Source organism: Synchiropus splendidus, chromosome 1 (assembly GCF_027744825.2).
Source record: "Synchiropus splendidus isolate RoL2022-P1 chromosome 1, RoL_Sspl_1.0, whole genome shotgun sequence".
NCBI lineage: Eukaryota > Metazoa > Chordata > Actinopteri > Syngnathiformes > Callionymidae > Synchiropus > Synchiropus splendidus.
Window position 1 is genome coordinate 59,097,978 of NC_071334.1, and position 24,317 is coordinate 59,122,294.

At 42.0% G+C, this 24,317-nt stretch overlaps 2 protein-coding genes across 8 annotated transcripts; one reads left to right on the plus strand and one right to left on the minus strand.

Moving 5' to 3' along the window:
- Positions 1 to 1,851: 1,851 nt before the first annotated feature.
- On the minus strand, positions 1,852 to 10,107 carry mapkap1 (MAPK associated protein 1). Of its 4 annotated transcripts, none has more exons than XM_053883842.1 (12): positions 9,772 to 10,102; positions 8,225 to 8,689; positions 6,536 to 6,625; positions 5,866 to 6,014; positions 4,842 to 5,014; positions 4,521 to 4,697; positions 4,326 to 4,435; positions 3,931 to 4,038; positions 3,715 to 3,855; positions 3,163 to 3,300; positions 2,686 to 2,783; positions 1,852 to 2,348 (listed from the first exon to the last, which is right to left on the minus strand). In XM_053883842.1, exons 2-12 carry the CDS (start codon positions 8,502 to 8,504, stop codon positions 2,226 to 2,228), a joined length of 1,587 nt encoding a protein of 528 aa, XP_053739817.1. In that variant the 5' UTR covers positions 8,505 to 8,689; positions 9,772 to 10,102; the 3' UTR covers positions 1,852 to 2,225. The 4 variants fall into 4 exon arrangements, with proteins under 4 accessions (XP_053739817.1, XP_053739826.1, XP_053739844.1 ...); XM_053883851.1 differs by lacking the exon at positions 9,772 to 10,102 and adding an exon at positions 8,790 to 8,936; XM_053883869.1 differs by lacking the exons at positions 8,225 to 8,689; positions 9,772 to 10,102 and adding an exon at positions 6,787 to 8,170.
- On the plus strand, positions 9,089 to 18,710 carry LOC128769844 (pre-B-cell leukemia transcription factor 1-like). 4 transcript variants are annotated; one of them, XM_053883904.1, is made up of 11 exons: positions 9,089 to 9,399; positions 10,872 to 11,046; positions 11,612 to 11,685; positions 13,533 to 13,759; positions 13,998 to 14,188; positions 14,297 to 14,432; positions 14,549 to 14,578; positions 15,920 to 16,070; positions 16,418 to 16,495; positions 17,146 to 17,227; positions 17,625 to 18,710. In XM_053883904.1, the coding sequence occupies exons 2-10, from the start codon at positions 10,874 to 10,876 to the stop codon at positions 17,187 to 17,189; spliced, it is 1,104 nt and encodes a 367-aa protein (XP_053739879.1). In that variant the 5' UTR covers positions 9,089 to 9,399; positions 10,872 to 10,873; the 3' UTR covers positions 17,190 to 17,227; positions 17,625 to 18,710. The 4 variants fall into 4 exon arrangements, with proteins under 4 accessions (XP_053739879.1, XP_053739857.1, XP_053739872.1 ...); XM_053883882.1 differs by having other exon boundaries at positions 9,161 to 9,399; positions 10,759 to 11,046; XM_053883897.1 differs by having other exon boundaries at positions 9,161 to 9,399; positions 10,786 to 11,046.
- The last annotated feature ends 5,607 nt before the right edge of the window (positions 18,711 to 24,317 follow it).

Here is a 24,317-nt window from a genome sequence, read left to right on the forward strand (position 1 = left end):
TGGCTCAGCTCTTCCTTCACTAGGACACACCTCATGACTGAAAGCACAGCACCAATCTGATGTCATATCTTTGTTACATCCAGAGATACAGGAAATCTGTCCACCAAACTGGAGAGGACATTCCGCTCACTTCCTAAACATATTTTTCCAAACTCACAGTGAAAACATCAGGGAGATAGTCATAGTAATATAGATAGTAATAGCTCGTGGTGTTGGCTGCACTAATAGGTAGCAGACAGAAGTTCGTTTTGGTGTTTTTGCTCAGAATTCATGAGGCAGAGAACCAGCCCACCTTGACACCAGCCTGGGAACATTTCTCAACACTCCACTCAGAGCTGGTTGAATTTGAATGAGTATGAATGAGTAAGTAAGCACAAGCTAATGATCCTTTCCTGTGTTGGACCTCCCGTTTCCTTCACAGCCCTTCAGTGAGGGGGTCAGTTGGACGCACAGACGTGGTGGACGGGTGCTGGCTCCTCCTTCACTTTCACTATCAATTCATCATTCAAGTCTTCGGGCAGTCCTTTGTCACATTCGGGTCCCTGGTGAATGTAGGCCAGGAGGCTGAGAGAATGCAGAGCAGTCAGGGTACAGTGTAGACCAGAGCAGGCCCACGTCCCTCGGGCCAACCGTGCAGCCGTGCTGCTCAGCGTCTTTTGTATCAGCTGGCACCATGACAGGAGCGTAGAGGCTCAGATAAGTGCAGCACATTAGCGCCAGGCTGCTCATTCAAGACATCAGTTCAAGTGCTGGCCCAGTCAATACAGGAGCGCCCAGGACCCACCAGCGAATGGGTGTTCACACGGAATGTAGGCCAGGAGAGAAGACGCCCAGAGGGAAAGTGGAGTCAGCGGGTGAATATTGAAAGGCTCCCTGCTTGCTGGTTCATCCAAACAGAGGACACTCAGCAGAAATGGTCAGGATCTACAGCTATTGATATACACTTTAAAATAACCATCACTCTAACGCCACCTCTTATTACAAGAGGCGAGTTTACAAGTTACAGTTTTTATGTCACGTTTTCTCTGTCAGATTCACAGTTCAAGCTCCTTTGTCCCAGCTAGCAAGGGGCATGGCCCACTGAAGATTTCTTCAGGTGAGTGTGAAAAATGAACACGTAGCTCTACACCAGGATGAGTTTTGCTGCTAAACAAATGGAGACAGATGTAATAATACAAAACCTTAATAGAATATATCATACGGCACATAATGTGCTGCCTTAGATGTGAAGTATATTAAGTATCCAAAAGAAAGGGGGCCAGCATTCCGTCCTATATGCTGCGTAACCACTGTATATAGTGTCACAAATCATTTCCTATACATTCTGTGGGGAATTATTTTTCTGTCATCTATACAAGAATCATCTAGATTATAGTGTCTTTTAATGCAATCGGAACAATATGTTACCTTATGTTAAAAATAAAGGGCGTTAAAAAAAAAAAGTAGTTCCCTGCGATAGAATGTTCTCGTGACACTGAATGCTGCCCCTCAGTGGACAACCTATGTAATACCACTCTAAGGCTTTTAATCCCACATTGAATTAGTGACGAACACTGAGTTTTTAAATATATATGAACGTATTTGCCTGTTCTGTTCCTGATTATTAATGCCCAACAGAACGGTTCACACATCCTTGTTAAAGGTTGGACTTAAACCCTTGTTCAAAGTCGATCATTCAGGTATTATGCTGTATTCCTTACGTGAAACATAATATTTTAGTCATAGCACATTAAAGCCCCTGGTGAGTCAAAGCTGCTTTATAATGTAGGCAGGAAGCAGTTCTGTATTCATCACTAAATACTGTAGTAGCAAATATATAATGTCCTGTTCCAGAGATAAATGAAGACACAGGTGCCATGATTTTACATTTGATTCATGTTGAGTGTAAATAACTTGAAGCTGCACAAATCATCCTCGTAGACACAAATTTAGACTCAATAATTGGCAGGAAACAAAAACAAACATAATGGCAACATTGTAGCCAAAATATTCAGTTCAACAATTCTTGCCTCCTCAGGGACAAGAACAACCACTCTGGCTCGTGGAAGGGCTTCCACCTCATCAGCAGTTAGAGACGCGTATCCTCTGATGCTCCTCTCAGGTCGTCTGACGCGAGGCGCGCAGAGAGCTCGACCAGTCGGCCCTGTGACGTCTGTGACTGTCAGGCCTCTGTGCATCTGTCTGTGGAGCAGGCAGACGGCTGTTTGAAGTCGGTGTCAGCCACGCTACTGGCCAGACTTCTTGTCCTTCTGGAAACTGAAACTGGTCCGTCGGCTCAGTTTCCGCTGTTTCTGAGCGAAGTAGTCAGCTCGGGAGGAACTGGCTCGTGACTCCAGAATGTAGTTCACCTGTCGGCACAGGATCGACGTTAGACGCAAGCAAAAGCACATGTGCAAGCGTCATCACAGAGACTCTGTCTGGCCTGCAGATATGTTGCATTAACTCTGTATTCACACACTTCCAGGACCAGCTCCGACCTCTGCAGCTGCCCTCATGCTCTCCCTTACCACTACACAAGGCTGACTGTGCGTCATCATAACAGTAGAAAGCCCGCACTAACTGGAGTTACTGTGAGTAACTCCGTCCAGCAGAGGGCAGTATTATATCTCCATACCTCCCTGTAAAACCACACAAACCTCTCAACGATCACCAGACTATTAAAACTACTAGTTTGCCACGACTCACCTTCAAAACGATTTCGTTGACAGTAGCAGCGTCGGACTCGAAGTAGAGCGGCTTGTAGTCGTGGTTGCTGAGATAAGTCAGTTTAAATATCGCATGGTCTGTGACACACAAGAGCACCACGTGAGAGAAGCACAAACCAAACTTCTGCACTGTCAGGAGGAGATGCAGGATTAGAAGGAGAAAATAGAATCTGATTTGGTGACTCAAGTGGACGGGGTCTTAGCACCGACAGATTAGCTTCACACCAAAAGCATTTTATCTGAAAGCAGCTTGAACTGTTGAGGAAAAGCTTCAGCTTCATGAAAATGAACAGTGTATTCACAAGTACTTAAACGTTTAGCGATTTCACAGATTCCATCCACACCACGCACACAAATCTCATTCCGAGAGTGCTGCCTTCCAGCTAGAGACAAATAAAGTAAATGATCTCTTCTTAAAGAATTAAGTTGAAATCTGTCTTCAGAAGCGTTGACTTACTGGGGCTTCTCTCCTCTACAAGGTCACAGGCACACAGGTGGTCGGAGTCGATGGAGATCGGTTTCTGTCGGATCCAGAACTTTGTGCTCGCCTTCTGGTTGGTGACCGGGTCGATCTCCAATTTCTCACCAGAGACACCTGAACAAAGTGTTGTTTGAAACCTGAAACTTGGAGCGTTGATAAACAACCAGCTGGTAAATTGGATGAATCACAAGTTTCCATTCCAAATGATGCAGAATGTGTTTCTTTTCTATGAGCAGCAACACATTCCACCTCCATGTAACATGCTTTTCTCCAAAAGGACAAATTTTGTAACTGTCGATGAACATAACAAAACCGGATCACCTGTGCTACACAATTTTAACAACACCGCTGTTAAATTATTATGATAGAAAAATATTATTATTAAATTATAAATGCCTGTCTAAGTGCATTTAAAAAGATGCCATTATAAATGGAAGTGTCACTCTTGTGCTGACTTCCAGTAACAAAGACGCTGGCTAAAAGGTCGACTTCCCCGTCAGCCAATTAATAGTTGTGTGTCTCTGTTACCCAGCTGCACGTCAGTGGTGAAACGCAGTTTGTGCATCATGCTGATCTTGAAAGACTTATAGTGGTGGCTGCTCAGCATGTCCTGGACCGAGGTGATGTCGATGGGAGGGTCTTCCTCTGAGCTCTCCTCACCTCGGGAGCCTGCAGACACGTTGACGTTAACAAGACTATATCCTCAGTCAGGATGGACGGCTCGTCTGCGTGATGTCCACTCACTGTTCTCCCTGACCAGACAGAACTCCAATGTGTTCTGAATCTCCAGGGTGGAGTCCAGGTCCACTCCCACGTTTGGCTCCGTCTGCTTCTCCAGCCGGTACATGGGTCCTGTTTAGTCACATGAGCGTGGGTGTAATTGGGTGGGAGCACAGATCTTTCCTTAATATCATCAGGAACATCTTGACCAACACAGGTCTCGCCAGCATCACAATGGTGAGGCTGCATTATTTATATACAGTGGTACCTCGGTTCTCGACCACAATCCGTTCCAGACGGACGTTCGAAAAGCTATTTGTTCGAATTCCGGGACGTGAAACCGAGGTACCACTGTATTTTTAATGCACCAGGAGAGGACGTGCTGCTGAGTTGTGGGTGGAGAGAAAAGGTGTGGCTACCTGATCCTTTCTGCGAGCCTTTCCTCTTCTTGAGTGCTTTCTGAAGGATTTCCTTCATGGTTACCTTCAGACTGTCCACAGGGATGAGGGAGAATCCATGAGCAGCGTTTCTAGAAGGAGGAAAAAAGAGGGGTTTATTACAATAAAAGCATCCTTCATACTGACTCGGTGTGAAGTGTTTTCCTTTTTTCTTACATTCTGACAAACAGTGACTGTCGGGCACCGAGGCCGGGGGAAGAGTATTTTTCCACCAGTGCCAGCGTGCTGAAGCCAAACTTATGGATTGGCTCGTTGGAGTCCAGAGGAGGGAAGTCAGTGTCGACCTCGCCGTCATCCTCTGCGATGTGGAGGCAGTAGGCGTTAACATTCTCACTGCATAGGAGCAACAGAGAGAAGCCGTCAGGTGTGACGGTCCGGAGATGCTGAACAAACAGCGACACTTCTCTTTCAAGCAACCACACAACTTACCTTGAGTCATCACAGCTTTTACACCTCTCAAATGGGTTTCTCACTTACTTGAGTTTTGGTTCTCGTCCCTCGCTCGTGTACTGCCAGCAAATGAGCCCAATGAGATCATGAACACGCGCGTTGGCGATGGTCACTACAGTCATGGGGTGAATTTTTTCCTGAGCCAACTGCATGGAGAGGTAGACGTCAATCTTTTTTGTAGCCGTTGTGCCGATGTGGCCCTGGGGTGAAGAGAAAAACAGTGAGGAAAAGATTCCAAGAAAAATAGCTTCTGCTGGGTCTGGGTGACACGGCAAAATAAATCTTGATCATTTTATAGAACATCTCTTAAAATACCGTGCCCTATGCACATTAAACAAACAGCAAAGCACATTAAACAATTACAACAATAGCGTCAGAATAAACTCAGCACAATGACCTCGCAGGAACTGACGTCATATGTCGTGTCGGAACCGGTTGCTGAGTGGCTAAAGGTTAGAAACGGGTCCGTGATCCTTGGCGAAGGTTCCCACAATACACACAAACGTCACGACCAGTCTAAGCGGTTATGTAAATAACAGCACGCGATTTCAGTATCAGAAAGAGCATGTTGTATTTTGAACTGGCACATTTTCTAGTCTTCAACATTAGCAGTCGGATTTAGAAAACAGCGAACTCTGGTGGTCAGGGAGGAGAGGTGCATCGATTTGTCATTCTCAATGGAAAAGGAGGGTGACGGTGTATAAACGAGACAGTTCAGATTTATCGGGATCATATAATCGCCCTGCCGTGGCGTGTGCACATTTACCTTAAAGCCAAGGCAAAAATAAATTATTCCAGTGACACTAAACTTAGTGAAACAACTGAAACATGAGTGATTTTTTAGGAAATATTAGCCTTTAGAGCAATTGTGTGTCATTTTGTTTTATTAATGCACTTGCTTAAGTCTAAAAACTGCAATGAAAAAGTGCTTAACTTCATTCAGATATGATTCTGGATTAAGGTTTATAGTAAAAACAATGTATGAAAATATGTCTACATATCTTATTTAAAAGGACACACACAAACTTTAAACCATTGCAAAGACACTCACCTTTCCATCGAATTTCGAGTACTCGTTGAAGGGGTTGTTGAGCTGCTGGGGGCACTGCTCCAGGCGCAGCGACAGAGTCGATTTGGTACCTGTGGTCCGTGGCCTGTCTTTCAAGTCACGCTTCTCGAACAAAGAGCCCAGATCCTCCACTGAACAGGATATGTTTCAGGTTTAGTGACACTGACCATCTTAAATCTGCATTAATGGCATGCTGAGGTTGACCTACAGACCAGTCTTTGTTTTACTGTAGACCTTGAGTTTGACATGCTTGTCTTTAATACAGGCACAATATATGTGAAGATAAAAACAAACATAAGAATATGCTGCTCTCTCCAACAGTATTTGTTATTCCATTGCTTCATTCTAAGCGACTTGAAACGCTACACCAAATCTCCATCAAGTCACCACATCTTTTCCAAACTCCAATTGAGCAGACACATGCTGCATCAACTGTGTACGACTGCTCACAGATGTGGCCGTGCCACATCGAAGCTCATGTTCCATGGCTGCTAAACTCAAATGACCCCTGCCAGAACTGATCAAACCATCTCAAGATAAGGTTCCACACGCATGCACTTGTGTGGTCTGACAGTACCCTTTTTAAAAATCGTTCACGCTTCCAGAATTTTGTATGGGCAAAAATAAAAACATGAGAAAACACGAGAGTCACCTGAATGAGAGGACGTCCTTTCTTTCCACTGAATATTTTTACATTTAATTTGGTTTTGACGTTCTTTCCTGAGTCGTTCAAGTCTTTGAGCTGGAAAACAAAGAAGATTGTGGCATTTCAACAACAAAAAAAAAGATGGCGTGATAATAACAGAAGAGGGGCATGTTAAAAAACATTGACAACATCAGTGCATTTCACACATGAGGAGCAGACACACTAAACACACTTTTTGTTTATCCCTCTCCTCTTACCAGCAGCCCTGGAATTCTCCTGGCTGTCTTGGAGTCCTGATGAGACAACAATTCCGTTCTCAATTCCCAATGAGCCACAGCTACCTACCCGGAACCCAGGTCTGCACCAAAACCCACCAAGAGAGCCAAAAGGTGACGTACAGCCAGCCTTTGGACCCCCTGACCGCCGCCAAAACCAAAGTGATCACTTGTCAAACATCAAACCACAAACTGATTCAGGAAATCTCAACAGGATCATTTGAATACACTTGGGTGGTAGATCAGGTAACACATATTACGATTCAGTCCACTCAAGACATATCTGGACATCTATTATCCTCATGCATTTTAACCATCACCAATGATCTTTTTTTGGTGTGAAGGAATCATATTAAAAGGAGTACAAGTGCCTCTTGGGTTATTTGGAGACGTAAATGTGATCATGTTAGACGGACCAGAAGTTAGATTGGATTTGATCAGATTGGCTTTATCCTTAGAAAACATATGGACGTCCATTCTTCCCAAAGACGACCGGAGTATTGACCCAAAACAAAACTAGTTCGGACAGTGATGTGAAGAGCAAGCAGGACCAGTATGATGTGCTGCAGCTACAAGTCATTTGTACTGTCAATGTGGCTTTGACTCACCACAGGCATTACTGTTTGAATGCAAGAATTAACCAGGAAATGCATATTAAAGTGATCCTTTGACGATCGATTTTCTAAGTGTTATCTACAGTATGAGCAAGATCAAATGTCACCTGAACATATACTGACCAACCCATCCACGCTCGTAATACATTGGGATGTTGGGAAAGTGGACATTTTTGTGCTATACTGTCAACAACGGCAGCGCTCAGCGTTGCATGTTGACGCATGTGCGTTTCAATGGAGTAAAAAGTGTTTTCCGTCCCGAGTAGCACATCTATTTATTTTTTCAAAATACTTTTGAAAATCGACAAATATGGCAGCTACACACGCTGTTACACCGTCTCCTTTTGCCTATATTTCTGTAACCTGCAAAGAATATCACCACTGACGGATAGCGGGACTTTTGCACCATGGCTAACATTTGTTTTTAAAGTGTTTTTGGCTGTGAGGGTGGAGACATAAATACAGTATGTCTCGCTACACCTTAAAGCTTTTTTAGCTTTAAGGTGTTTCCATTATTTTGTCCAACCCCTGTATATATATAATTTCTGACTCTATGTTGTAAGAATTATTTGCCACAGAAATTTTAATATAAATGTTTAACCTTATACTACATTCATAACAGCACAACATTCACCTGCTGTTTCACGTGACAAGAAAAGATCGTACTAGTCTTGTGTATGGTGGGAAGTTTATGGGTAGAAGCCTTACTGGAGTCACAAAATATCTTTGTTGTCGTAAAGTAGTGCAGATGTAGCAGAGGAAAGCTCACCCCACAAACCAAATCAAGACCAGGTGAAGAAGTGTACCTGTGTTGGAACGTCGCCGGATGCCAAAGTCCCAGCTGGAAGTGATATCCATAGATTGGGATAAGTCGCAGGCGTGACCATCAGTCAATGTGCTCCCTTCACTCAGGCCACCTGAACCCGTTGACCCACAGCTGCTACCAGGCACCAGAGCCAGCTGGCACTTCTCCAGATCCACATCCTGGTCCATTAGTACCATTTCACACATTCCTGAATCATCACTGGTCACATGTGACTGTCTGATGTGGGCTAGAATAATGGCCGGATTGTCCAAGAAAGCCATTTCTTCCTCTATCTAACTTCCACACTAGGATTTAAAAGGATTCCTCTGTCGGCCTACCACTCCTGTCCATTCACCAGAGGGGCACGTTCTCTTCTTCCAGTCTCTCTATGAGACTGACCAAGTCGCTGACCAGCTGGTCATCCCTCTACTCTTCCTCTGCTCCAATGTGAGAAGAATTCATGTACCTGTTGGAGAAAAAGAGCGGGGAGAGTCAGTTATCTTTCACCAAGTAATTGCAACACACATGCTGCACACACACTCCAGGATGATAAATGGCCAACAAACGTCTGAAGTGGGTGGTAATGTTCTGTTTGTTATGGTGACAACTTATGTCCTCATGACTTCTTGAACACAGCTAGGTGGGAGTGTTCCTATTATGCAGCTTGAACAGTAAATAGAGGAAGACATTAGGTGAGGGTTCATGCTAGCGTGACCATTAGGAATATTGACCCATGATTACGGCAATCTATCCTTTACATTTCCTTTAAATTGATGACTGTCAAAAGCCACACCATAAACTATTATCAAGTAAGCAGAAGTGAGGTCCAGTAAGTGAAGGCATGTTGTTTATGTCAGTCTCCTCTAACATATTGTAATAACATTCCATGAAAGCCTATATGGCGGTTATATAAATTCTTCTTAACGTTAACAGCCTAACAAAGTTCATAGACCGATCAGGCAGGTCCAGCACCAGCAGACACCACAGCCCTTCCACAACTGGGCATGATGATCACTACAAACGTTTAAGAGTTCGACTTTTCCAAACAGGGTGGATGGAGCAAGTCCAGTTGGAAAGCATCAGAGATTCCTTTACGACTCGACACCTACAGTAACGACACGTAGATCTACTGTTCCGTTCTCAGGAAAGACTGACGTTTTCATGCTTGGACTCAAGGTAACATACAAAGCGAACTATAACGGCCAGTTTCTATTTATCTGATCACTATTTGCATCGTCATCGCATCGAGCCCATCGGACAAACGGACAAATATTCGCTTCAACAATACACTAATAAAACACTGGAATGTGCTTAAATGACTGGGCTAAATAAGATATAGGAATAGAGCCTTAACATTTTACACGTGCTGTCTAATATTAAAGGCACCCTAAGACTGATCGACAAGGCAAGTCCGTAAAACGAAGTATAAAACACAACAACAGCTGTCACTTGACTGAGGGCGCATTGTGTTTAGTGAATGGAGTTGTTTATGCTAACTTAGCTGCTATCTTAGCCTCCCAGTGTAGTTACTTTCTGACGGTGTCCCACCTTTTAAAGTCTCGTCCGTTGTGGAAGATGGAAATCCAAAACGCCCCATATCGCTCATGATCTCCCACAACTCTGATGGCACGCGATTTTATTGCAAATGCGTTTCAAATTCACTGCATCAGAATCATAATAAAAACTACAAGCCAAGCATTAGCTTCCATTGTAGCTAACAGTAACCGCAGATTTCACTTCCGGGACATTGTTTCAGAATAAAACACGAGTGTACGATTGGAATAATTGTGTACAAACAAACGTTTCCTATAGTTTTAGAAAGAAGCAGAAGCGGAGATTAAGTTAATAATTTTCAAATTTACATGGCAACTTTCATCGTGTTTGAAGGGGTTGCTGCTCTGATGAAGGACATTTGCCTGGACAGTGACACTTCCGCTGTTCCTATAGTTGATGGGGGACACAAAGAAATCACCCCATTACGCCTGGATAATGCGCTTTTATTTCTCTGGATAGGCGCAGTCCATTCATTAAATCGTTTTAAATCTGTTCATTTATGATCCTGTAGATGAAGATTTTTACAAATTGGATAACCATTAATATTGAATAACAGGACGTGTGTTTTCAGCGTGAGTGTAGTCACAAAATACAGACGCCGTTTTTAGACTTCCACTAGTGTATATGTTGCATTTAATGTTGCTGTTCCACTTCTTTTGAGAAAATAATGCGTCGTACCATGATGTGTGTAATCTGTCACTGTTTGCATCAGTTACACCTTTATTGTGAGTGCCAGTGTCAATATTGCTCCTTGGATTCTTAGCGCACGTTTAAACACGAATATAACACACGCGAACACGGCCAAGCTGAAAATGGGTGTTTACGGGTGCGCGTGCACGGGTGCGCAGAGGACTGGCAGCAATTCCCACACAGCGTGTGTGTATGTGTGTGTGTGTGTGTGTGTATGTGTGAGCGGCCGGGAAAAAAAGCGGAACACACCCCTTGAGGAACGTTGGGCACATGTGGATTTCCTCTCCACAGCTGTTTTATTTCCCCTCCGAGCTCCAGACTGCCTTGTCGCCGCTCTGTCGGACCGAGGAGCGGATTCCCAAACACCATCTTTGTTTTTCCTCGCATCGATTGTGCTGCGGCAGAAATGGAGGACCACAGCCGAGTGATGGAGGCGTTGAGCGGCCACACTATGGCCGGACTGCCGCTCACTCACATCCAGGACCCGAGCGACGACTCCGCAGGGAAACAAGATCTCGGGACTATATTGTTTCAGATCATGACCATCACCGACCAGAGTCTGGATGAAGCCCAGGCAAAGTTAGTCTATGTAGAGCATTATTAATTTGCATGTATTCAAATGTGACGGGAAACTTTTGTCTATCACGAGGAAGTAATGTGACGCAATATCACTCTGATCTCCGATCAAATGTATCTTATGAATAATTACAGTAGTGAAGCACATTTTAGTGTGATCATATATTTGCATATGGACGTTTAATTTGAAAGCCAAAGTAATCTTCTCAGATGCAAAAGACAAATATTATTATTGCTTTTTTGAAAACAGTTTCCTATTTTATTGTGTTTTTTTTCTGTTTTGTATGTCGTAACTGTTTTGGAAAATTAAACAATCACCGGCTCAATTTATGTATATACAAGGAATTTCTTAAGTGTGGGTTCCTGGATTGATTAGATTTAGAGAAGCTGCAGAATCTGAAGTTCAGATTTATGTATGAACAATCCTGCAATTATCAGGACCATTTTCAGAGGATAAAAACCAAAGATTACTGACAATAGTACTTCAATTGCCTATTTAATGACTGAAAGAGCGTGTGGATAAAAAGATGACTTGGGTTGACAGCAGTTCATGTTTGCATTCTTGCAGGAAGCACGGACTGAACTGTCACAGGATGAAGCCAGCGCTCTTCAGTGTTCTCTGTGAAATAAAAGAGAGGACAGGTGAGTCACTGTCGGCCTCAGCTTCTCTTCACTTTGGAATTCTACTTGTTACGCTGGTGACTTTGCTATGAAATAGCTGGTGCTATAACCTTCCCTTTGCTCACCTACAAAACCTAGATGAATCTATCAAATTGAAATGAAAGTAAGTCTGCAAAGAAGCAAGGTCATTGTAAAAGTCAGTTTTTAATGACCTACCAAACATGGCCAATTTAGTTTGACAGAAACACTGCAAAATAGTATATTAATTGACATCACAAAACTATTATTATATGCAGTATTTAACATATAGTTTATATGTTATTTATTTCATATCTCTTGATGACTAAATGAATTTCTGCCTTACATGTGCTGACCTTCTCTTACCGTGAGTTGAGACCTGTCTTTCATCCCTCTGCTCTGTTATTATGATCCCCGTGGTGGCCTTACTAAGCAAAAGAGTTATATAACTCAAATGTACGATTGCTGTCTTCTTTATTTCTCTTGACAATCACTCCCAGTCTGATGAAGGTGATGTCCAGAGAAAAAGACATTTTAATTGCGTTTTGCAACCAGAAGACTTCTCAGGACAGTTGTTATCTTGTTGTTGTCTTCGATATATACTATTGGGGAAACAAATCTGTTTTTATTGGGTTTAAGGCCATTCAGTCACGGTGCCACAGCGTCTCTGTCGCAAAGAATAATGGAAGAGGCAGTTAAGGTTGACTAAATTGTGCGTATTTACCATAGAGGCAATGCCACAGTTCAGCCCCCACGGTCTTCACCTACTGTTTAGTGTTTGATTTGTCCGGTTCTCTCCATGTAATCATGACATAACACCCAGTCAGCGTGAAGTCTTGTGCTGAACTGATTAAATTATACTTGGAAATAGGTGCACCTGTGATTTAGCAGCTGTGGAAGAATGTGTATTAGCTTTTGCAGTGTCAATAGGTTCTTGTGCCAAAGAGGAGCTGTATGAACACTCCCCACCTCTTATATTTATATATGACCCACCCTTCCGCCAGTTACTTGAAGAGGCTTTTATGTCAGGAAGTTCCTCACCTTATCGAGTGAGCCTCTGCATGTTGCAGTAACTGTGGCTATGACTCGGACGTGAGGGTTATTTTACAAAGGTGTGCAGGGAAGTCAGTACAAGGTCATGTTTGGAATTTGGACTTTGTGCGCTTTAGTCAGCTCAGTCTTTTCACCTGTGAACACAAGTGCATGTTTAACAGCAGTAAAAGCTTTCTTGAAGTTTCTTGAGAGCAAGGTGCACAGATTTTGATACAAAAATTCAGATGACTGCAGAACAAAAGGGAATTCACGAAACATGCAGATAGAAGTATAAGAAATTACTTACATATTCATATTTTTAATTAACTGAAGATTTACAGTGATTTGTAGTGACAGTAACAGTCGCCTACCTGGATCTGCTAAGAGTAGAAGAACTGCTCCTCCAAGAGGTGTTTGTGGAACGCTCAGCTGGGAGGAGGCCCCGGGCTGACCTGGCATCGGTGGAGAAATTTCTGTTTATCTCAGCATGATCTAGACGGTTTCTGGGAGGAGGGAATTCTGGACATTTTTGCTGAGACCACTGCCTGTGACTTCTGATATGCAGAGGAAATTGATTCAGGACTGAATGAACTGAATGCCAGCCTTATCAGGTTTTCGTGTAATCTCAAACCAAATGGAACATTCAGAATGCCTCTAGTGTTTTTCCACACCCACTCTCTTCACCACACCATCCTGCCCTCAAAACCAGTTAAATCAAACTCCATGTTTAATGCATGGAATCACTCTTCCTACATATGAATAAAATGGTTATTTATATATATATATATATATTTGTTATTACCTTCCCTTCCTCCCAGGCCTGAGTATCCGTGGTGACCAGGACATTGAGCCCCCTGATGCCCAGCTGATGAGACTGGATAATATGCTTCTGGCAGAAGGTGTTGCTGGTCCAGAAAAGGGAGCTGGAGCAGCTGCAGCCGCAGTCACGGGTGTGAATGACAACTCCATTGAACACTCTGACTACAGAGCAAAGCTCACACAGATCAGACAGATCTACCACTCGGAGCTAGAGAAGTACGAGCAGGTGAGACAAGGCTCTGAACGTAAGTGCTTCATGTCTTGATAAAATATTAAATAAAAAGCTGTGACAAGGATAAAACATATCAAATATTGGCAGATTTTGCCTGAAGAAGTTGGTTTGGAGGTGGGAACCTGAACCGCCCGGTACTGAATCCAGGCAGTTCATAAATGAGCAGAAATCCCACTTGTTTCGATCGTACTGTTTTACTTTTTCTCATCATCATCATCATCATCATCATCAGGCGTGCAGTGAGTTTACCAACCATGTGATGAACCTGCTGAGAGAGCAGTCACGGACGCGACCCGTCTCTCCTAAAGAGATCAGCCGCATGGTGGGAATCATCCACAGCAAATTCAGCTCCATCCAGATCCAGCTGAAACAGAGCACCTGTGAGGCGGTCATGATTCTGCGCTCCAGGTTTCTGGACGCAAGGTCAGTGTCGATAATATACAATAATACAAATGGCATGCTGAACTTTCAGACTCACTGTCTCATCTCCATTACAATTACAATGTTTGTCTCATTCTTTTCTCGTTTTAGGCGAAAGAGGCGCAACTTCAGCAAACAAGCCACAGAAATACTAAATGAGTATTTTTATTCACACCTGAGCAACCCTTATCCTAGTGAGGAGGCCAAAGAAGAGCTGGCCAAAAAGTGCAGTATTTCAGTCTCACAGGTTAGTTTCAGTGGCTTCAGGTCAAAAAACAACTACATGTATGCATTACTCAGCTGGGGCTCTTTGGATCCTTCAGTCCAGTACTATAATAAAATCCCTTTCTGTTTCACCCTCAGGCAGGGGGAAGCTCCATCACAGTGTCACAGGTATGTTCAAGCTCAATATTCCGTCATGTTAGCATGTCCTCTCATGACAAGCAACTTGTATCTAAATTAGAGAGTTAGAACCCACCATTGCAAAACTGAAGGAATTTTAACATTTAACAATTTATTTTTGGATGGAAATACTACACCATATCTTTGAATATATGACTTGCTGGTACTAACAATCCAGTTGCAAATATTAATGGTTTGGACTTAAATGTTCATTCTGTGTAAGGCTCCCAAAAATATAAATATATATATTAATAAAATTGAAAATAAAAATAGCAAGTGAAAAACCATGGTCTGGTCTCTCATCTGGTATGGTCAGAATATATGTACAGAATGCGGGAGGGCGATGGAGGCTGGAGTGAAGGTGCAGGCAGAGGTAGTGACAACAGATGAGCTCAAATCTTGGCCGTCAGTCATTCATAGTAATAGGGAGGTGAAGAAGAGAGTGCAGGCAGTGTGTTCAGACATATGTGAAGAGTCGGGAAAAAGCGATGATTTCGAGATTAAAACACAAAAAAACTGGACACAGGATCGAGATCCTAATATATATCGGAGGGACAGCTCTGGTAGAAGTTTGGGGAGAAAATTATGGATTCCAGAGTGTATGGGGCAGTGGAGGCGAGAGATGGGAGACACGTTGGATGAAGAATGTTCGAGATGGAAGTATTAGGTTAAAGGAGGAGGGGAAGACAACCATTGCAATTCAAGGTAGCGTTTGGTGAGATGAAGAGGAAAGGCTGGACTAGAGAAGCTAAAAGGCTGTAAACACATTTTGTTGGTGATAAATAAGATTTCTAGAATAAAGGCAGAATATCTCTTATCTCCAGTTTAATTTCATATAAAAAAAACTGTACTGCGTACATTTCTGCTTCTAGTCTAATTTCTTTGTGGTGTTATCACTTGGAATTACAAAGCATTGTTTGTTGCGTGAAACTGTACATGACTGCAGAAAATGTCTTGGAAATATCTCTTCTGGCGATTTGACTCCAGGAAGTTGCTTGTGGTAAATGTCATTTTGTACATACATGGCCAGCCACAGCACATCCATTGACACACACGCAAACCTCTACACATGACCTTTCAGATGACATATGTCATAATTGTCTATCCTTGGGTGCACTTTACCGACATTATTTTTGACCTGAAATAATCTTCCCCCCTCCCAATCTTGTCATCAGCACGAGTAGACCAAAACCTCCTCATCCTTAGCATCCATTTGGTATGTTCGTGAGAGAGTTGTGACATTGTTTTCACGTGAATAATGTGGCAGTGGGGTAATTCAATTCAAGCAGGTTTGTCATCCACTGTTTGTTTTTCTCATGAAATCTTGATCAGGTGTCAAACTGGTTTGGAAATAAAAGAATTCGCTACAAGAAGAACATTGGGCGATTCCAGGAAGAGGCCAACCTGTATGCAGCGAAGACAGCGGTGACGGCTGCAGCAGCCCACTGCAGCCCAGACAAGTCTCCCAGCTCACCCAGCTCAGGTTGGAGGAAATAGCTCTGAACCATGCCACAACTCTGCAACCTCAGCCTTTATTTTAGGTTATTTGTTATGCAGCAGTAGTTGTGATTGGAGCAACAGAGTTTATGTTAGTCTGGACTCCTGCCTCAACTACCAATCCTATTGGTGTTTAATCACCACAGACTTCAAACACCACCTTGAGTGTTTTCTGCTCTTTCCTGGAGATATTCTCCTTCAATCTAATATGACAATCTTCAGCTTCACTGTTTTTTTCCAACATTATAAGAGCGAAATACACACACACACAGCATTTTAAGCGTTGATGCCACCTAATCTGATCTGTATCGTGATACAACTTTTCTGCTCCAGATTTCCAGCTGAAAGATGAGGAATTTCAGCTTGATGTTGTCGACAGCAAAAACTCTCTTCTAACCAGCATGTTCACAGGTGAGCCGCTTCCTCCATATCTATATCCTGGATTTGCATTCCAGTCATTGCTGTAGCCATATATAGAGTTCGACCTTTATTGCCTTTGTCAACTCGTACAACAAAATCGGAGCAACAATCCACCAAAGTGCAAAACAAAATAGAGCAATATTCAGTATTTATTTCGGATTATTTCGGAGAGATGTCAACTAGTTTGCATCTTTCATGTACTCCTCAAAATTTACCTCTTTTTGTGCCACTGGGAGGTTTGTTGGTCACATTTGTGACATTTATATTTCATAAACAACTCAAATTAACCATCAGTGAAGAAGTTAATATTCAGTCATTTTGGTGATGTTTTGAGTGAACCTCTGTTGACCCTTCTGTGGGAAACTATAGTCAAGCTTAACAAGACATAGTCAGTACTTTTTAATGATTAATTACTGGCTGGTGTGTTGTTTCTGTATATACAAATAAGTAGTTATTTATGGTAAAGTATGTTCCCTACTCTAACTGACCCTTTTAACAATCATCTCGATGAGAAATCTGTGCCAGACAGACTCAAGCAGCCAGAGAAAAGTGTCCAATATGCCAGATAATATTTCGCTTTGGGCTGACTATGTTTCCATACACTGTCTCACCTGCTAAAACATCATTGTGGTCTTTCCCAGGTGGATTTCATACTCCCAGCTTCCAGTCAGACAGGATACAGTGATGGACACTTTCCTCTGATACACCTTTCCCAACCTCATTGTAAGTTCAACTCCTCCCGAGAATACTTTAGACATCTCTACAACCGACGTAGTATTCAAGTGCACGTTGTTAAATATACTGTTCTTATGGCCTTGCTTGTTCTCATGCTGCACCCAACATGTCAGCGGACACTAATGCAGTGAGGGAAAGAGTGGAATGATCTGAGAGAGTCAGACAGCACAGTGTCGTTTTGGTTTTGTTGAGTGGCTGAGTGCCGTATCCTGCCCCGGGCAGGGGAGGCTGCTTGTCAACCTCTTGAAGCTTCACATTTGTACTCTCCGTTGCTGCTGTTCGAACTTGGATGGTCATATTGGTTGCACGCATTTTTTGTGCGTGTTCTGATGAAATGCATTTCTTCTTGTGTTAAAATAAAAAAAAATGTTGTTTTTTTTTTCAGGTTGAGCTTGCTGGAGGATCCGCACAGTCTCCATTGTCATGTCAACCTGGTGAAACCACAAAGAGAGTTGCTGGATATGTTCCACTATCACTCTGCAAATAGTGTATGATAAAGGAGCAGCAAAGATGTTTTCATTAGGGCTGTCATTAGATTAAACATTTTCATAATAATTAATCGCACTAAAGCTGAGTTAACTCATAAGTGAATGGCAAGTAAATTCCACATTTTGTGTCTGTTCTACACCTTGTTCTACAACTTCAAGGAAGGATTTTATCAGCACAAGACTGACCTATAATGCTTACAACGTTATGCTTCTAACGTGATTTTGAGCCGTTTCACTGCCTGTGAGGTACTAAGGAAAGAGTTCCAGAAAGAGCCGCGGCGTGTTTTTGTTCCAACCCATCTAGTACATACATCTTCACCAATCCGTTATCAGCTGAAACTAGGAGCAGAAAACATTATTGGCAACTACTGTGGTGATAGAACTGATTCAAAATGTGAGATTCATTTGCGACTTATCGCGAGTTAACTCAGCTTTAGGGTGAGACATAAGATTACAAAGTTTAATCTATTTACAGCCCTAGTTTTTAATCCAAAGAAAGTGTACATCCATTGACATGACTGACCGTCTGAATCTGTTCATGCCATTGCTCTTGTTTTTGTTTGGCAAATATTCTGTACTGTCTGATTGGTGTCTGTCGGTTTGATTGATTCAACTGAAATGGCACATGATTTAGACCACTGCTTCACAGTGAACTTCCGTACTCAATGGCAGCTTGGCAGTGACTTGAAATGGTACCGACAACAACAACACTTCCATTCGACCCCGTTTTCCTTCTCCGCTTTTATTTCAATTCCTTTTTTTGTTGCCTTTGGACTAATACAGGACATCTAATCTAATCTAATCAGCATTCATATTTTTGTGGGTTTTGGACTGTGTCAATGCAAATTTTATACCCGTTTATTGCAAGGTTTATACTTGAACATGTATACATAGGAAACAATAACTTTTTCTTTATTTGCCCTTTTGACAAATGTTTTGTAAAAAAAAAACAGTTGACATCTGTATTGAGAAAATTGTGTGTACACAGCTGTAATAGTTCAATAAACCTTTACTTTCAATATACTTTGTTCACATCTTGTTTTTTGACTGTTCAATGAAGATATGCAATATCTCATTTTTGGTACACAGAAATTAGCCAAAACACTACTGTTGATATATATTAACATGGCTGAATTTACAACTATTTTCTATGATAACCATATGACACCTGGATTTCATTTATAATTTGCTCTTAATCAGCAGAAATGTGTTAGGTTTGTTAAAATATGTACAATATATATATAAAATTGTAAAATATTTAGTGTCTCAAACAATCTCCAATACACTAGTAGAACTTACTGAATAAATGAATGACTTGGAAATTACTCAGTTATGTAAAAATTGTGACTTAATATCAAGAGTTACACTTAGAAATAACATTGAGAAAGAAATAATCCAGAGAAAATGTCATTAGAGTCATGCTGACACTTGATCAATAACTATCAGATGTTGTCTCCGGCCGGCTGCTCCCCTCACCAGAGAAATCACCCGCTTCACCTGCTTATCTTCAAAGATCCAGTGGAGCTGTTTGCTGGCTGCTTGTTGTATTGACGTTTCTGTCAACATGGACCTTGATGCTAACCCCATATCAAAATCATTACAAGTAAATGTGAAGGCAATTGCATTAAGAGTTCAGTTTGATGATAGTTGAATGATAAAATACACTGGCGATTGAGAAAGCTACTAAAAATCTAGAAATAAGAGTTAAAATGAGATTCATCGACTTCTCTCTTGCGGCTCAAAAATGCCCTCCTCATCATGAATTGTTTTGATCAGAAGCAGACAATATGAGATAATTATCATCCATAATCTTCTCCCAACCATTTTTAGAGGCGACCCAATATCCAAAGAAAGAAGCACCTTTTGGAAGAATCTAAAAATGCATCAATGTTCAGGTGTTCTCATCCTACGACCAGTGTGTACGTGGCACACTACGTGAAAATGCAGCTCCTCATACGTCATACAAAAGCCTAGTCCAGTGTCCTGTGGTCTCCACTATTCACGAGAGGTATTTGATAACACACTCACAAAAAATAAATAAATTGGGGAGTACATTTTTTTTTATAAAATCAGGGGTAGCCAATGTTATTTTCACTGGTTACCGGTCCTCAAAGGAACCAGACTGAGATCATCCTGGATTACTTTTACTCTCGGGACAGTCCTGAATGAATAAGCCGAGCCTGTGGTTTCAGGAGCATATCTTTGCTGTGGCGTCAAAACAATACCGATCCAGACCGAGATACTGCTGCAAACTGGCAAAGTGCCACCTCTGCTCACATCTGTCTGAGCCTGGGAGTAAACATTTCGTCTAAGATCTTTCATGTCAAGTAAATACTCCAGTGAGTCACTGCTGCAAGCACAAGGGGCTGAGAGGAGGAGGCTGGACTGAAATGCTGACTTGTCACGGCCCAGCGGCAGCCTCAGGTCATGTTGATGTCTGTAATCCACGCTCTTTTTTCCATGTGGACCTGATATAAGACCACCACGGTCACTGCGCTCCCAGGAGGGTGATGTGCTTGGCCTGATAGAAGAATGATTAAGGACACAGCATCTAAAAGCAATTGTTGGACAACGTTATTTAGCAGCAAATGTTAGGGTGGTTATTTTGGCTGGTGCTGACCACGGCTGTCGGGTGTTGCAGTTCCAGGCACGGGATTAAATTTAATTTTTATATTATTAAATGTAATTCATTTAAATGTATCATATGTACGACAGTCACTCATATACATGCTGTATTCGCTTACTGTGAACATGATCATACTATTTCAAAATCTGCATTTAGTTTAACTGTCAGCAACTATTGAACATGATTTGTCTTTATTTCATCACTTTTTTTATTGACCAGAGACCTTCATACACTGGATTAATATTCCCTCTCCAGGCTGCCCGGGTGCTGCTGGAGATAAGGTGACTGCAGAGAGGTTTAAAAAAGTGACCAGTGCGGCGCTCAGCGAAGGACCTATCAGTCACAGAGCACTGCAGCCCCTCCATGAATCTCATTACCAAGCTCCACCTGGGTGTTGGGTAGCTGAGCAGGCTCAAGTGTTATTCTTCGGAGCCCCGGATTTATTATTGAAACCCACTGTTGTTGAGGTTTTATTCTGAAATTTCATGAAGTTGAATTCTGATTGTTTACAGATAGATAGGAAACGTGAAACACTCATCTTGATATTGGCTTCATCATTCATCTATAGTCAACACGTCATCAGCCACAAAGGTGAAGAACTGAACAGGACAGAATGATAATCTGATTGAAGTAGTCTGCTTCACAGGGAGAAATAATTGTGCTTTGTTCAAAGACAATTTACATCTAGCATGTTTCTTCATGATTCATTTTCTTTTTCGTCAGTTTTTTTTCTGCCCAAAGTTGTTGCAACCCTAGTCATTGCAATGCTCCCCTTTGCATAGCATTGTAGTTTATTTCTCATAAAATGCACTTGATTCCTCTTTTTTTAGTGTTTTGTTTATAGTATTTTAGAATGCCTCTTTTCTTTCTCATTACATCAAGTGAAGGACATTCAGCTATCACAGTTTTCAAGATCGAATTAACTGAAATTTAGCGATAACCAGTCAAGTGTCAGCTGCTATAAACTCATATCCAGCGCTCTTACATGTAGCTTTCAGCATGACTGCCTCTTATTTTACACTCTCCTCTTGTGTGGTGACCTTTAACCTCAGCTGTCACTGTGATTGCTAACCTCACCAAAAGCACTTACCTCACAACTGGCCCCCTCCTCATCCACTTGCACACCCACCCACACACACACACACACACACACACAAACCCACTTTGTGGTGCCGAAATGCTCCAGCCTGCCGACGATTGCTTTTAGAACCTCAAGCAGAGAAACATCTCCAAACACTGAACACTGTTATATTTACTGCAGATGAAGACGAAGGTGCTGACCGTCGCCTCGCTGCAGTTTCATCTCTGCAGTTCATCGAGAAGTAATCCAGCTGTGTTGATGGTGTTGGCCAGTCCCAAGTAGGCATGTTTTGATTGGTTGTTCTGATTCTGACAGACTGCAGCTCAGACCTCAAACATTAGAGGTCTTTTTTTTTTTTTTTAGAAATTGATGATCAGCGTGCTCTTTGTGCTGGGACTGTTAATTGAGCTTTAAATATCTGTCATTACCGGCAAGCAGTTTCTATGTTTTACTGAAGCTGTGCTACAGCTATGCAACCCTAGCCAGACAGGACAGCACACTTTAATGAACCACAAAATCTCAAAAACACTTGAGCTTGACTGGGGATATTTCACATTTCATGGTAAGACTTTTGGCCGCAACACTTTCTGGTTGCAAAATTCAAACAATGTTCCGAAGCAGTTGCCTTTCCTGCTGAAGTTGTGATGCGTAACAAGCACAAATGGAGCTCCTTCAGTTTTTGGGAGGCTTGTAGTATGGTGACATGAAGAGGATTGGAGTGGTAACCCCTGTAGGGAAATGCTGTGGAGAAGAGGAAGAAGAGAGAAGAGTCCAGAGTAAATGCTTTTTTTGTTTGTTATTTATCAAAGGCAGATACACACTGCTCCCATCAAGACTTGAAATGGTGCATCCATGACTATATATAAGCATCCATGACTATATATAATAGCTCTCAAGGGCCGGCTCTGAATTCCATTGTAATTTCTGACTGTTTCCATGGAAACAATTCCTTAAGTCATGGCATTTAGGGAATCTGGTTAGAGTGCTCTAACAGCCACTGACCTTTCTGTTGTCCCTTTATTTGATTCTATTTATAAGCTGTGCATTTCCAAGAATAAATGAATGTCTCTGTTTGATTTCAAGACTGAGTTGTTGAAACAATGATCGTGCGTAAGAAATACACAACATACCATGTAGTGTAATGCTTCTACTATTGTCGTATGTAATGAAATAGCAACATTTTCAAAGATGTTTTTTATGAAGAAATATATTAAAAATAATGGAAATGAACTATTTATTTTGTTGACCAAAATATTTCTATCTGTCACTCATTACAGTTTTGCAGAAGTTTGATTCAAGAAGAGACGCAAAATACAAATAATATTTGTTCTGTTTGTGTGGTGAGTATGGATGGACGATGTGTGAACCACAAGCAGCGTATTGTTCTGTTTTTATTTCACATTAACTAGAAGGTCACCCCACGGCTTCAAAAATCTGCTGTGACCTTTTTTGACACTTAAACTCTGCATGCAAGAGAACAGATGTTAAAGTAAACGTTTAAATAATACCAAGACATATTTCGATACATAAAGCAGAAGCATTTGATTTGGCTGACAGAGAACTCCTTCTCCACTGAACCTTCTTAAAGACAGATAAAAGAACGCTTTTTCATCGCTGACCTCACCTCATTTCATGTCCATTTGGGGAGAGCAATCATAGTGGTGCAGGGAGCTTAAACGGTCCTGGTGTCGGAAGAGGTGACCGATTCTGATTCCCACAATCCCCCACCCTGTTTCCCTCTTGTGGTCAGTGACTTCCTTCAGCAGCTAATACAAGCTGACACATGGTAATAACAGTGAGAAGCCTGTCATCTCTTCCGTCATGCAACAAAAGATTGGATGCCTCTTTGTTTAAATAGAGATGTGTGTTTTCATTTTGGGATTTTTGCAAAACGACAGTAGAGTGACCTTCACCTTAAATTTGGATGATGAAATAAAACCTGTCTCCAATTGGTGTACTACATGAGGCATGAGTAATAAGTAACTCACAATGCATACAGTACTTATGAATTTGGATATGGATTATGGATATGGAATATAATCACATTTGGCCTCTGACAATCCTCTAAGCACCAGGGCATGAGTCAGACACAGATGGAATGTCATGACGCTCTTTAAATTGCACCATCCTCTTTATTAATTTGACATGATGTTTATTGTAGAGCGTTGGTAACGTAAATTATTAAAACTATATACATGTGCAGTAAAGCCTGCAGCAGCCTCTTGTGGATGTAAACAATATTACATATATCCAACCAGTGCAAAATGAAAAGTAAAAGCAAAAAAAATTAAAGAAATAATATCGAAATGAAATAGCTTGAAATAGGTGGACCACTTTCATGTGACAGTTCTGCCGGGGCCACCCTCTGTCACTGGTTCTCTTCACGAGGTTTATGTACAAGGAGAGGGTTTTTGTTTTGATGGCCTCCAGAATTCATGAACGCTAATTCAGCTGTTGATATGGTGCTGCAAGCTGCCCCAGACCAAGCAGTTCAGTCCCAGCTGGGAAGAGCTGCCATTCTTCATGATGTAAAGCACCTAGGGGGGAAATCAGCTCCTCTTAATTTGGGACCATGGTTCTCAGTCGAGAGTGACAGAACAAACAGATTGCAGCTAAAGGCAACTGAAAAGCCCACAGGGTGGCTAGACTGTCTAAATATTAGAGATCGGCTGCCTCTCCGCAGCAAGAGGAGCCACCTGAGGAGGAGGCCACAGGTCAGACCCGAGTCACAATGGAGAGGGCAGTCTAGGCGTCTTTGTGATCAAACCTTTGATGAAAAATGAAGGGCTGGATACAATTATTGGGAAGTGGATCAAAATGTTATTGGAAAAATATTATACTACAAACAAACATTTATACGAAAGGATACAACGTGTTACTAAC

What these genes read in the sequence shown, in the direction of transcription:
- mapkap1 (XM_053883842.1), bottom strand. Translation starts at nt 8,504, where the DNA reads ATGGCTTTCTTGGACAATCCGGCCATTATTCTAGCCCACATCAGACAG. An exon ending in AAGGACGTCCTCTCATTCAG is followed by an intron (nt 6,015 to 6,535) that starts GTGACTCTCGTG and finishes TATCCTGTTCAG; the next exon opens with TGGAGGATCTGGGCTCTTTG. An exon ending in AGGCTCGCAGAAAGGATCAG is followed by an intron (nt 4,039 to 4,325) that starts GTAGCCACACCT and finishes GTGACTAAACAG; the next exon opens with GACCCATGTACCGGCTGGAG.
- LOC128769844 (XM_053883904.1), top strand. Translation starts at nt 10,874, where the DNA reads ATGGAGGACCACAGCCGAGTGATGGAGGCGTTGAGCGGCCACACTATG. An exon ending in GCAGTATTTCAGTCTCACAG is followed by an intron (nt 14,433 to 14,548) that starts GTTAGTTTCAGT and finishes TTTCACCCTCAG; the next exon opens with GCAGGGGGAAGCTCCATCAC. An exon ending in TCTAACCAGCATGTTCACAG is followed by an intron (nt 16,496 to 17,145) that starts GTGAGCCGCTTC and finishes GGTCTTTCCCAG; the next exon opens with GTGGATTTCATACTCCCAGC.